Genomic DNA, 14612 nt, shown 5'->3' on the forward strand with positions numbered 1-14612 from the left:
GACATTTGTTGTGTGTGGCTGGCCCGAGTTAATTCATTTGGTGCGGCTTTAATTGAGTTTAAGTTTCTACCGCTTTCTACAACTAATCAACATAATAATTTAGAAAGAATATCGCCCAAAGTATCTGCTCAAAATGGATATTAAATCATTTTTATATACTTGGTGTGCTAAGAAAGGCTTAACTCCGCTTTTCGATATCCGGGCCACAGGTACAATTATATTTGAATTATAATGTTTTTAATGATGACTGATTTGTCCAGAATTAACATTATTCAATAATTATTATACATTATCCTGGACTGAATTTATGCAGGTCCTAAACACCGCCAACGCTTTCTGTGCGAAGTCCGCGTCGAAGGATTTTCATATTTAGGAGCTGGAAACTCTACTACCAAAAAAGATGCACAGATGAACGCCGCTAAGGACTTTGTTAGTTATCTAGTTAGAGCGGGGCAAATCCCACAGGCTGATGTTCCTGAAGATGTGAAGGCAAAGGCAATTGAGGAATCTACTAATGAAGAATCTGTCGAGAATAATGGTGGTCAACAACCTAAGCAAGTCTTTCAGGTGATGTTTTAATCAAAAGTTTCCTTGTGTTTAATTATTTGAACTTATTGTATTCATTTTTATAATTGTGGAGGCAAACTACACCAAAAAGAAATAATTCCTCAATAACAATAATAGCAAATGTATGATTAAGACCATGAGTAAAATGACTTATTGAATGTTTCATAGGTTTCAGTGGTGTTTAAATAAATATTGGTTTATAGCTTCGATAATCATTCTGTTACAAGGTAGACTGTAACTTGAGAAAATTAAGAGATTTAAGTATCTAACTAGCTTGAGAAAACTACATAATTTCTTATGGGAGTGATTACAAATGGTAGAAAATGAAAACTAATTCACATTTCAGGATGGAATGGGTCCAGAAGTTATAGGACCAGCGTACCAAGCTTATGGAGGTGAAAATGACAAGAAATTTTCATACATAGATCGCATGCAACAACAGAAAAATGTTGAAGAAGCTGAAGATCTGGACATAAACTCCAGTCTCCATGGCAACTGGACAATGGAGAATGCTAAGTCAAAACTTCATCAGTTTTTACAGATGAATAAAATAAATGCAGACTATGTTTACAAAGCAGTTGGACCTGATCATACACGGTTTGTATAAGATATCTAATAAAAGTGTAATCATTAATTTCAAAGCATTTGTATTGTACCAAATGCTGGTTTAATAAAAACCTATCTCCAACAAAAGTCTAATTAGCAGTGGTTGTTATGATAGTATTAGTTTTAATTGCATAGGCTATACAGTTAAAAGTATGCCATAGAAGACAATGTGCTTATTACCATACAAACTGTAAAGCATTCAAAATGTATGAAATAATATGACACTAAAAATTGCTATGGCCGGTTGTGAGCGGCAGGAGTTTTTAGTGAGGTTCAACTCCCACATACCCCACCTGCCGCGCGGGTGGGGATCCGGCGATTTTCTCCTGTGGAAAAAAAATGCTAAGCCATAATAAAAGTAGTTTTATAAAGGTAACCTATAAAGTTTATAGTTTTATAAAGGTAAGGTTTGAAAGATAAATGTTTTGTATTTATCTTTCAAAATTGATTAACAATTTGAATAAGATTAGCAGGATATAACTATAATAGGACAACTATTCCTAATGTTATGCACTAAATGCAATAACATTAGGAATAGAATGTGGTCCCAGTTATACTGAATCTGTGATCAATGTATGTTGATTTATAAAATATCTTGATATGAAAATTATTTCCAATGTTGTGTTGGACTGACAATGAAGAATGATTCATATCCATAAAGATTCAAGAATCCATAATTTCAGGATTTCAGGTTGTAATTATAATATCTGAGTTTAAACAGAAAAATAGAGTTAATGCACATTGTCATCTTAGTTAGTCTACATCCTATACAAAGATTGAAAACAGCATATAACAGCATCTTCAGATTTGAACAAGCACATGAATAATTATTGAAAGGATTTATTCCCATTGTAGTTAGATCATATAGCACACTTGATAGTAAGTAATCAACATCACTCATGGACATTAGCAATGCCTGGGTCATAGCTTAGTCTAGCCTACAGCTGGAGTATGAGTATATTACTGTGTATATAGTGCTGTACTATAAGGTCCTGAAGTTTATAGTACAGCACTTTCATTTGTCACATGAAGGCTTTCTGATATAGGTAAATTTTGGACACTTTCAGCTCGGTGCCAAACTCTTATATTCCTTGATTATATTTCTGTATCAGTTATTCAGATAAGTAATTAGTCACATTCAAATATGTTAATCACACAGGTGTCAGACAATAAGAATGTGAAATATCTGATACAGAAATCTAGTCATTGAATGCAGAATGTGAACCTGGCTTAATGTGTCCAATATCTACATCAGAAAGCCAGTCTATCTCTGAGCAGCTGTGCATTCAGGTCGATGTGATATTCAAATGTAAAACTAAAGCCTCAGTACGATGTTAAATGATTAAGTATTTAACGTAAAAGGATAAATTTTCATCATATTTTTAATATGTTAACATATCTGTATAATATGATTGAAATATTCTTGTCTTGTTTGCACTTTATTCTACCTTTATACTTTATTCTTTATCATCAAGCTTTTGATTTTTGTTAGAAAACATATAAGTAGTTGCACACATCACATCTGTTTTTATTCTTGCATACTAGTTTATATCATCAATATTTTATACTGCCACTGGTTATTCATAAAGATTGAAAAATCATTGGCAAGAATGTTTGTTTGTTACAAACCAGAACTGTGGTCAAACAGACATTATCCCATTCCTTGAATGGAATAATGTCGTAGTGTAAAATTGACTTAGTCTAATTTAAAAGAAAGTTGTGAACTCTTTTGTCGATATAAAGTGTGATTAAATTTTATAACCTCTACTCACTTGGCATGAGGATTTACATTTGTATGCTGTTAATTCTACTTGTAATAACATATGGCCAGAATTAGAAGAATGATGAAAGTAAAAACTTCAATTACCTTAATATTTTAACATTATGCCATGGGTACTCTCCTATGACATCATAACATGGTTCACCTAGGATCTAAAGCATTTGTGTACCGCATTGACCACCGTCATTTGCATTAGTGTAACTTGTATTTAAGTTTAGGCTTTAGTCTTCTGTCTAAAGGTGGTGGCATTTTTGTACAAATGTCAAGACGTGACTCCGTTATACCCTGGAGAGTTCGTGTGTTTGTCATACTGTCATAATAATCGTTCTCAAATCTCCTCAGAGGAGACGCCCGAGCAATGTTTTACCAAGGGAATGTGAAACAACCAAAAGAATAATTTTCATTTTATTGAAACTTCTGATAGCTATCAAATGTGCTATGTCCAGCAGTGAATGTCTGTAGGCTGATAGAATAGAATGCAAAAAAGATGTCTTCGTGCAGTTAATAGGTTTTTTGAAGCAATGATTTTCAGTACGTAAAGTATTATTAACATAATTATTACAGCATACAATTGTTACCCTGTCTGTGTGATAAGGATAATCAATAATTGAAAAAACAAAGAAAAACTAAGATTTTATCAGAATATGAAGCTACCCTTTGCGATAGATGCAAAGTTAGCTTCAGCAGATTTTTCACATAAGAAGAGCAAAACCTGCAGAAAATATCCAAGACAAAAAGACTATCCAAGACTAAAAGATTGAACGTAATCCCACACAGTAATTGACGCTGAACTTCAGTGGCCCTCATAATAATATCTGTATTGGATAGCCAAACACTACTTTATACAATGAAGCTGTGGTTGGACGTATTACTATGAAGGCTCATGAAAATAATACCTGATAAACAAATTACTGTGTATGTATGTAGTACATAAATTTAGATTGTTTTGTTTCCTTAACACCTGTCAATTAAATTGATAGTAGGGGCAAGCTGAGCTCGGAACCATTAATTATAATTTAGAGCACTTTTATCAGCTATCTACACTGCGTCATTTTTTGTGCCTCTTTCTCAACCATCCGTGTGTATAAATTCCCAGATATTTGTTTATTATGTAACTAAGTCCCATACTCATCCAATTGTTTTCTCTCAAAAATCCAATTATTTTGAAACAAAAACAAAAAAAAAGTGGCATTACACAACGTTAACGAACAATATTGAGTCTTGGATATTTTCTGAATTCAGGTGTGCTCATTGAGAAAGTCACAATGATTGGCCACGGTTCTGGAATGTATGGGTCATTACATCTAAACAAAGGTAAGTTGTGATATGTTTTAGAGCATGCAACATAGTATTTCCTTAATACATCTTGTTTGGACTTTAGGTACTTTGTTTACATGAGATTAAATTATAATTAGTAACATTTTCTATTTAATGAAGATCGTAAAATTCTAATTGGCTACATAATAAATAGGTAAGAAATTTTTGTAAATAACAAAAACACTGTCTGATCCATGAGTGTTTTTGTTTGGTGGCTACATAAATCTGCTTTTTTAACATGCTATAATTTTATAAAACTAAGGTCAAATATAAACTAAGAAAAGTCAAAACAGCTACTGCAAACAGCTGAATATCAGGTCAATAAACTGAGATCGCGGTCATTGACATACAAGTTGCGAACCCGTGCGGATGGGTCCGTCGATGCGTATTTCTGCTATAGAAGATAGGCATATTCATCATAATCGGACATAACTTTGGGTTATGATATTCGATAAGCACCATCGTGAACTTCTTGGGTTGACGTTGGTAAAAATGTGGCCGCCGGCATATAGATACGTGTAGGTACTAGGTAGTCCAATATAGAATAGGCAGGCGGGCCGTGGGTAGTACACTAGCCAGATGGTGAGATCTGTTTAAGAAAGCGGTTGGTAGCCTATACAATGCGGTCTATGCCACCCATGACCGAACACTATGGAGGAAAGTTACATGTGGTCGCGATCGTCAGCAGTGAGAGAAAGACGAAGAAGAGGTAGTACATTTGAGCACGTACTGGCTTCGACTGGGTACTCTTTGTGTGTAACCTTAAACTTTGTCGATTTTCATATTTTAAGAGCAATGATGCAGGTTTCATAATTATTATTTTTATTAACCTAGCGTAGTGTTCATATATGTATATATTTTTTATCAAGTTTTATGCCTACTCATTGATAAATATGGCTCATTAGGATCGGATAGAGTTTTTGCTATCTATAACTATTCTGTCCTTTTTTTTTTTCATTATATACGTAGGTATTTAAAAGAAATTTCATGTATGTAGTTTAAAACTATTTCTTACTCGAAATTATAATAGTAATCACAGCATGCCTCGCTTCTAACTATGTAGGCTGCTTTTGAACTGAGAGTGCCATGACGATACTACTAAGGATTCTTAAAATATTAAAATAATACGAATATTTTTGTAGGAGTTTCGCTTGTGAGCTAACAATATATGTGAGTCAATTGGGACGCAATGTCACCGGTCGGGAGACCGCCTCAAACAAGCAAACCGCCAGCAAGTCATGTGCACTGTCGATCGTGAGACAGCTATACCATCTTGGAGTCATTGAGGCATACAGCGGTACGCTAAAAAGGGACAGGTAATAAAAAAAAAAGTTGGAAGATCATGAGTGGTCCCGGATTGTTAATTGTCTTTCGTTAGACGTTCTTAAATCATAACATAACAAACTACGGTAATTGTAATTGTTTTTAACAATTTCAGATCCTCAGAGGGTATTATGAAACCATATCCAGTTGCTATATGCCCGGAACTTGAACAACAATTAGAAGATACCTTACAAGGTTCGTTGTTAAACTTGAAATATTTCAACTGTTTTGGTATTATTTTTTTTGAAACTTAAATGTTTCTTCTATTTCATATTTTAGAATTAGAAATCGAGCCAGTTAATGTCGACGCACCAAGCCAAGATAACCAAGAGGGGAGTGCTGTGACTCTGTTGCAAAAAGATCGCGCGAAGGCTATGAGAGAAGCGAAGCCTATGCCGGCTGGTGTTGTGACGTGGTCTCCTCCGCAGCCGAATTGGAACGCTTGGACAGGGTGTAACATCGGTGAGAAAAACAAAAAAAAGGATTGTGTGGTTTTATGAAACCACGGTAAAAGTGAAACTTTGTTTCACGTTATAGACATTTAACTCTGACAAACAACATTCACATTAAACACTGACAAAAACAAACAAAATAGCGTAGAGCACTGGCACAAATGAGTAATAACTTATACACTACACGGTCAGCTGCTGCGAACTACAGGCGCCGCTATATTGGCCTTGGCTGCTCTGGCTACTCCGCGGCCGACCGCCACGCGACATGCAACACACAGACGAAAAAGTTTGAGACGATGTAATACATTCACATGAAAACCGATTAATACCATACATAGAGAGCAAAGTAAAAATTCTGACCCATACAAACAAACATGTTGACTCACACAATTTTTTGTAGACGAGGGCGCTTTAGCAACTGCCTCCATGGACGAGATTAGCGCTGACCTGGAGAAATGTCACAGGAATATTTGTCAGAATAGCAAATTGTACCAGGTAATATATAGTTAAGCATCTGCTATATGACTAGCGTCTTAAAATAAACTATCAATGTTAAAAGGTTATTATCAAATCTGGTTGTGAGCACGTCATTTGAACACGGGTCCAGTTTTTTGAAGTGAAACTTCTAATGCGACTTCCAAAAAGGCAGCGTTAAACGTGTATCGCTGCCATGGAATAGAAAGAGATAGAGCGAGAGTGAATGCGCGTCACTCGAGCGCATGCGCGTAGTGTACCTGTTACAGGCCAGCGCGAGCGTTAGCAACGAGTAGCGTCCACTATTTTAATATTATAATATATATTATTTTTCTATCTATAATTTAAAATACCTATATTATAATATAAATATTGAAGATGTCGCATCTCTTATACACAGCATTCCCTATTACAAAAGCAGGTTTTGATTTTGATTTTTGATTTCTACCCACGATCAATCCAGTAATGACGGTTTCTGCGTGCGTCTTTGTCAGAGCAGAAGTAAAATTTTTTTCGATGATACTCATGAAAGTAGTATTTAAGTCATGAATTATTTTACAAGTCAATAGTCTGACTACTCTCATAATATTCATATAAATGATGTGGATGAGAATGGTTCATAAATAAATATATTTTAATCATACCTTGATAATATATGTTATTAATTTTACTTTTTATTTATACTGTTATTAAAATAAAATGTTCCTAACATTTTCAGTATTGATTTACAATAGTGCTTACAAAGTTACAATAGCTCTATTTATTTTTCTTAGATTAATAAAAACAATGCTCCTAACAAGATTTCTAAATAAATATTTTTTTTAAATCAAGTCATTAATCACTTGGCTTCTTAGTTTTTGTAGAGGTAGCCTCGCTGGTCTAAGCTAAAAAGGATTAAAATAATTTAAAACTGAGGTGTGGCGATAATCTTGTGGAATACATGGACGTGAAGCTTGTGACTGTTGGATTCTTATTGGTTTTATATTGACAGTGGCAATGATATAGAAGATAGTTGTACCTATTTACTCTTGTGTACAGGAAAAGCTTTATTAAATCCTAACTTAATTATGTTTATATTATAGGAAAGCCTCAATGAAAGAGAACATTTGCCGGTGTTCTCCATGAAATCACAGATAATGGAAGCGATCAACGAGAACCCTGTGATCATCATCCGTGGTAATACTGGCTGCGGTAAAACTACACAGGTTAGTTTATCTGCGTTATAAAAAACGAAGAGTTCGCACGTAAAATATCATCTGCAACAACTTATTACCAGGTGGGCCTCAAGATTGTTTTCCTTTAAGCAACAAAATATGCATAAGTTGCTTTCAAAAAGCACACCTGGAATAAGACTGAGGAAAAAGTTCTCAATGCCACCACACCAAGGTCTTTTGTTTGAGAGATGAACTCAACCAATGATCTAATATCATACGATTGTTCTACTTGTTTATATTGTGACCACGTTGACTGCGGTAACCCCACTTACTCCGCCCGGGAAGGATCGCACGCTTCGACGAGAGAGCATCGGAGTCGCTTAGTGGGTAGGGCCCTTAATTTTATTCCTCTGACCCTTGGTCCGCTTCCAACATGTGCGGACCGTCAAGTCCCATATACGCTGCGCGGGACCTCGTTTACAGTTTTACTCACGGCCCAAAAAAAAAGCTTTTAAAAACCTTATTTGTAATGTGTCTGTTTTAAGGGATTTTTTGACCAGGTAACTACGAACTTTAGGTCAAGTCTTATTTTATGAAATGAAATGTAATCAGATGAGATGATATGGGATGAAATATAATTTCAGTAAAATGCTGGTCATTTGCTGAGATTTTTTCTGTGGACTTTTTGTAAGATCCCGGGAAATTACGTTCAGTGGCTTTGTTTCATTTTCCCACATTTGTGCATTTTCACAGATATTAAACAGTTAATAAACCACCGTTATTACACATTTAAACTTGAAGAAACACTAAATAGACAAAACAAAACAAATCGCACAACTTCGCTCCTCGCTTTCCCGCCAAAAAGTCCGAAGTGCTCGACGAGTAAATTAACCCATAGACAGGGCTAACTGAGCTTCAAGGGACACGAAGATGGAACGAAGTGCCTTTCGATTAATTAGTGAAGGAATTGTAATAAAATTTAATTTTTTTTAAGTTATAATAATATTTTTCATTATTTATTATGTACAAAAAACCTGTATACACTCAACAAAAATAATCGTCGCGACACCACACTGTTCAATGCGAAATAGAAAGACGAAACGAAAATAACTGGCTTGCGTTCTATGAGAGAGAGAGAGAGAGAGAGAGAGACAGACAGAGAAACACGCGCATGTCGCAAAAAGTGTCGTTACAACTTTTGGTCTTAATTTTTTCCGTCTAGCCCCCTTTCGCAACGCGCGATAAGGAACATCGTTCCAAAAGTTATGAACCGTGATTTGTAACGTGTCCGGTGTGCAGGTGTGCCAGTTCATCCTCGACGACTACATAGCGAGCGGTCAGGGCGCGTGGGCCAACGTGTGCGTGACGCAACCGCGCCGAATCTCCGCCGTCAGTGTCGCCGAGCGCGTCGCGGCTGAGAGGTGCGAAGAGCTCGGGAACACCGTCGGGTACGTACCCCCTTAGACACAGCCCACTGAGTTTCTTGGCGGATCTTCTCAGTGGGTCGCGTTTCCGACCCAGTGGTAGATTCTGCGAAGAACGACTCTTGCTAGGGTTCGTGTTAGCAACGTCGTCAGGTTTGAGCCCCGTGAGCTTACCTACTAGTTGAGGTTACGCTGAAATAGCCTCTCAAGGCTCTCAGCTTAGGTAGGAAAAAAAAAGGGTACGTACTGCCGGCACATCGACGCAGCTCACGTCCAAGAGCGAGGTTAACTGCTTCACCATCAGGGGGCCGTATGCCCCTCTGCCTATAATTATTATAGCGTGCAACACTGGCACAGTCGCATTCGGGCGTCATCGAGCGCGATCGGATTTCCCGAACGCGCAGGTGTCGCCTGACGTCAGTCAAAAGATTCGTGCGCCGATTTAAGTTTCACATAAATCGTATTATTAATAATAGGTTGGGGAAAAGTCTTTTCGCATTATATATAGCATGTACGAGCTTTTAATAAAATCTCTTTGGCTATATTATTTGTATCTGGCTGGTTTTGGTATCATTAAAAGTTTAAATTTTAAAGAAAATAATTCCTAATTCAAATTAGGAAAATGTGTGATTTTATTTATTTTTCGTACAAGACGGCAAAAAGTTATCGAACAAAATGGCACCTACGTCCTTTAGTTAAATGTAAATTAACTATATTAAGAATTGTTGTGAATTTTCTTAAAAAATGCAAAGAAACTTTTTCCCCAACCTAATATAATTAGTATCGTCTAGTTCCTAGCGTGGTTTTCTCCCGACCTGTTAATATTATAATATTTGACACATCCAAAACATTATAAGTATTAATAGTGTGTTTGACTTATTTATTCTGAGTGAGAGTTTCAAGCTAGTGCGAGAAGTAAATAACAAACGACATGGAAAAAAAAAATGAAAAAAAAAAACATATTATAGTTGTACAAATTGCTAAAACTTCCGTTGTGTTTTAGGTATTCAGTGCGTTTCGAGTCAGTGCTACCGCGGCCTTATGGGTCAATCATGTTCTGTACCGTCGGGGTGCTGCTGAGGAAACTGGAAGGCGGTCTGAGGGGTGTCAGCCACGTTTTAGTCGACGAGGTATGAATTGTCATAATTTTTATTCTGCCCACACAAGTACTGGAAATTTATTCAAATTATTCAATGTTAAAAATGTTAATTAATGTAGACCAACCTTATGTTTCGGACAGATTTAACTTTTAATTATTACAATTATATGTTTATGTTATAATTATAAGTTTGAAGGTTATTTTGGTTCTATTATTAAAGACTTATACTTGTTTATTCATAAATTGTGCCAAGACTACACCATAGACAAACAAAATTAAAGAAAAACAATATTAATCTATTCTCAATTTGACCACAGACTTTAATAAAAAACAAAAGAGTATATATGCGTGTGTATGTGTGTCAAATACATGGTAATATGCGTAATGTTTTTTTAAATTGAATTTATGTTTTTTTTTATTCATAATTAAAAATAATAATTAGCTTTCTGCATTGCTTCTCTATATTCTTTATAAATGTGGGAAATTTCATACTCCTTCGTCCATGCCATTTTCGTAAAAAGGGGTACAACGTTTTTGCTTCACGTATAAATATATAGATTGGGTATAATACTTTTAATTTAAATGAATAGGTACACGAACGCGATGCCGATACGGACTTTGCTCTGATCCTGCTGCGAGACATGGCCCACACCTACCCCGACCTGCGCATCATTCTGATGTCGGCCACGGTCGACACCACGCTATTCGTAAAGTACTTCGGAGGCTGTCCAGTCATTGAGGTAAAGCAGGAGAACCTATTGTGAGTCCGCACGGGTAGGTACACCACCACCCTGCCTATTTCTGCCGTGAAGCAGTAATGCGTTTCGGTTTGAAGGGTGGGGCAGTCGTTGTAACTATACTGAGACCTTAGAACTTATATCTCAAGGTGGGTGGTGCATTTACGTTGTGGTGGGGGGTGTACGTTGTAGGTTTCTATGGGCTCCAGCAACCACTTAACACCAGGTGAGCTATGAGCTGATCCACCCATCAAAGCAAAAAAAAACAAGAGAAAAAGAACCGATAGTTTTTCAGTTGTGACATAACTAATGAGAAGAACCAAAGACCTGACTTAGTGGCATATATTACATCTAAGAGCAGACTAATAATTACACAGCCATCTGAGACTTATATTGAGGGTGTTAATAAAATCCGGTAACCATTAACCTGTAAATAGTGTTAAGTCTAAGTCTGCCTATTACACTGTATAAACAATATATTTTATGTACGATCACAAACTTGCGGTGATACTAAAAAATAAATTATCTACAATGTTACTTATTTTGATTCGAGAAGTGAATAAAAAGTCACATTAATGTAGTAAGTACTCATCATAGTTCAAAAGCAACACACGGTAACTTAAAGAATTCATCGGTATATGTCTAGTTTTGAACCATATATCACATGATAAAATACTTGACATACTGTGATTAAACTAAAATTGTGTTAACAAATATCTAGTAAACTTAATAAATAATTTATACTAATATATAAAACTACACTGTTTTTTACGGATGTTCCGTTATAAGTTATAACTACTGAACCATGCATCCGATTGACTTGAAACTTGGTATCCATGTAGAAAATACATGTACTTAATGGATAGGCCGATAGCTATATGAGTATTGGACTCCCTACACCAGTTGCGGGGGCGTTAATGATGGGAATATTTGTGGGGGTGAGAAATAATAATGTAAATTTTAAATGCCCAGCGAAGCAGACAGGTACAGCTAGTATAATATAATGATATAAATGAATAATGTTTTTATGACAGGTGCCAGGTCGAACGTATCCAGTGACGCAGTACTTCTTGGAAGACTCGATAGAGCTGACCAAGTTCATGCCCCCGCCGATCACTAGGAAACGGAAATCTACAGGAAAACGAGCGAATAAAGACGACGAAGATGACGACGACGAGGATGGTACATCACTACTTCAATAACACAACGGTTATTTACTGGTGGTAGGACCTCTTGTGAGTCCGCGCGGGTGGGTACCACCACCCTGCCTATTTCTGCCGTGAAGCAGTAATGCGTTTCGGTTTGAAGGGTGGGGCAGCCGTTGTAACTATACGTGAGACCTTAGAACTTGTATCTCAAGGTGGGTGGCGCATTTACTTTGTGGATGTCTATAGGCTCCAGTAACCACTTAACATCAGGTGGGCTGTGAGCTCGTCCACCCATCTAAGCAATAAATAAAAATAAAAAAAATAAAAATAAAAAGTTTTGTAGTTTATTACGTACTGTTATGCGGGGTCTCCCGATCAGGTTTTTAAAAAAGAAATTTGAAAGGAGATTTCACTTTTATTAATTCGATTACACGAACAATTAAATTATAGAAATTGACAGAAAGGAGATGTTGCCTAAGACCGCTCCTGATGGGTGACTAAATACGATTGAGTGACTCTCGATCGGTAACTATTACTAAGAGATTTCTTACTATGCTTACTCAGCATCAGTGGTTATTAAAAAGGATGCTACATCACTTTAACTAACATGGGGAGTCTGTAACAGCCCCCCGACTTAGAGTAAACTACACGATTAAATAAGTGAGTTTACGTTATGTTACCCTTAGGATCCAATTCTAAGGGATGGTGGTGGTGTAGATTTACCCTCCTCTAGTTTAGGGTCCGAATTCTTAATCTCTTTTCTTTTTTTAAAAAAACTTTTTTAAAAACCTAATCGGGAGACCCCGCATAACAGTATGTTTTGTAGTTTGTTATATACAGTACTTATATGGTCATTAAGAAGCTATCACTAGTTAAAGCGCGCGGTTTTCATTGATTGTAACGTAACGGCCGTCTGGTGTAGTGGTAAGTGACATGGTCACAGCACAAGGGGGTCGCCGGTTCGAATCCCGCCAAGGGAAGATATTTGTATGATAAATATAAATGTCTTTCCAGGGTTATGGGTGTATATTAAATATATGTATGTGTATAATAAAAATATTATATTTATTTCCGTTATCTGGTACTTGTAACACAAGTTCTTTACGAACTTAGCACGGGACCAGTTAACGTGGCGTAATTGTTAGTAAATGTTTATATATATTTATATTTATTTATTGTAATAACTACATAGTTGTTTTGTTTGTTTGTGTGTAATTATATTTTGTATTAATTTTATATTTTAGAATTTTGTTACGACGTAACAAGTTACTGGACTGTTTGGTGTGAACGTGAGGAGCGAAATTATGTGAATTGTTTTATTTTGTCAGTTCAGCCCTTGTACAGGTTTTTCTTTTCTAATTTCTCCTGTAAGGAAAGGAGCATACGGCCCACTTGATGGTGAGTGGGTACCGTCGCCCAAACACTTCAGCAATGCCAGGGGCAGAAGTAAGCCGCTGCCTACCGTCTGTACTGTATGCCTTTTTATGCTGCTGTGTACTTTATACGTGAATTATACAAGTATTACTTGTCTTACCACATCTAATCAAAAACGGAATGAAAAATCCTAGTTTAAATTCCCTTTCAGGCGTCTATAAAAAAACTGCATTATATTGCCATTTGAAGCCTAATTAGCCTTTCGGTGTTATAAGTGCTGTCTTTTTTTTTATTTTGGTTGAAAATACAAGTTATGTATTTTGTTACATATGATGTCATTGAAATATTTAATCTTTATCTTAGATTTGGATGAGCCTTACGAAGATTTGAACAAGCAATGCAGCTTGGGAGACGGATACTCTCAAGCCACAGTGGACGCTTTACAACAGTTGTCCGAGAGAGATGTGAGTAACGAACATTGAATTATTGCACTACATTGGTAAACCAGCTCAAGCCCATGTGGTTTTCACTTGTAACAAGAGCCCATGGACATCAACAACGTGAATATTTACAGTGCTACTACCCGAGGTTAACATGTAGCAGACTCCAAAGCGATCCTTTTCAGTGTCCTTTTTTTTGAATAGGTTATGATATGCTTGCAAGTAGATACATATAAGCAAACCGTTCTCGTAAGCGAAGACAGATAATGCTGATAAGAGATGAATCTTGATTCAATAGCATTAAAAAGCACAAGTTCTCCAAGAGGAAACATACTATGCACTGCACGCAATGTTAACGTATTATATATCAGTTGGACGTATGAGGTCAATGACCTCGTGAATCTAGCGGGGAGTGTTCGCCATCTACCCTCGCTTTGACTTCCGGGGTCACAGAATGTACTTCAATCAGCTTTCACTAGTACACATATTATTCAGTTAATACCTTCGCATACTGCGTTATGAAGATTAAACTTCCCAAAAACATGAACAAGAATTAAGGTTAATCTCTATATATAAAAATGAATTGCTGTTCGTTAGTCTCGCTAAAACTCGAGAACGGCTGGACCGATTTAGCTAATTTTGGTCTTGAATTATTTGTGGAAGTCCAGAGAAGGTTTAAAAGGTAGATAAATATGAAAATGCTCGGAATTAAATAAA

At 36.3% G+C, this 14612-nt stretch overlaps 1 protein-coding gene across 2 annotated transcripts in view; it reads left to right on the plus strand.

The window, feature by feature from the left end:
• The window catches only part of MLE (protein), a 24909-nt gene continuing 10297 nt past the window's right edge, over positions 1–14612 (plus strand). The window contains 13 exon segments of one of the 2 annotated variants that reach the window (NM_001099839.1): positions 1–209; positions 314–567; positions 914–1164; positions 5413–5586; positions 5709–5788; positions 5873–6055; positions 6446–6540; positions 7602–7724; positions 8973–9121; positions 10101–10227; positions 10787–10936; positions 11968–12115; positions 13819–13919. In NM_001099839.1, the coding sequence (NP_001093309.1) occupies positions 134–209; positions 314–567; positions 914–1164; positions 5413–5586; positions 5709–5788; positions 5873–6055; positions 6446–6540; positions 7602–7724; positions 8973–9121; positions 10101–10227; positions 10787–10936; positions 11968–12115; positions 13819–13919 (1911 nt within the window). In that variant the 5' untranslated portion in view covers positions 1–133. 2 annotated transcript variants of the gene reach the window in all.

This window comes from Bombyx mori, chromosome 26 (assembly GCF_030269925.1).
Source record: "Bombyx mori chromosome 26, ASM3026992v2".
Taxonomy (NCBI): Eukaryota; Metazoa; Arthropoda; class Insecta; order Lepidoptera; family Bombycidae; genus Bombyx; species Bombyx mori.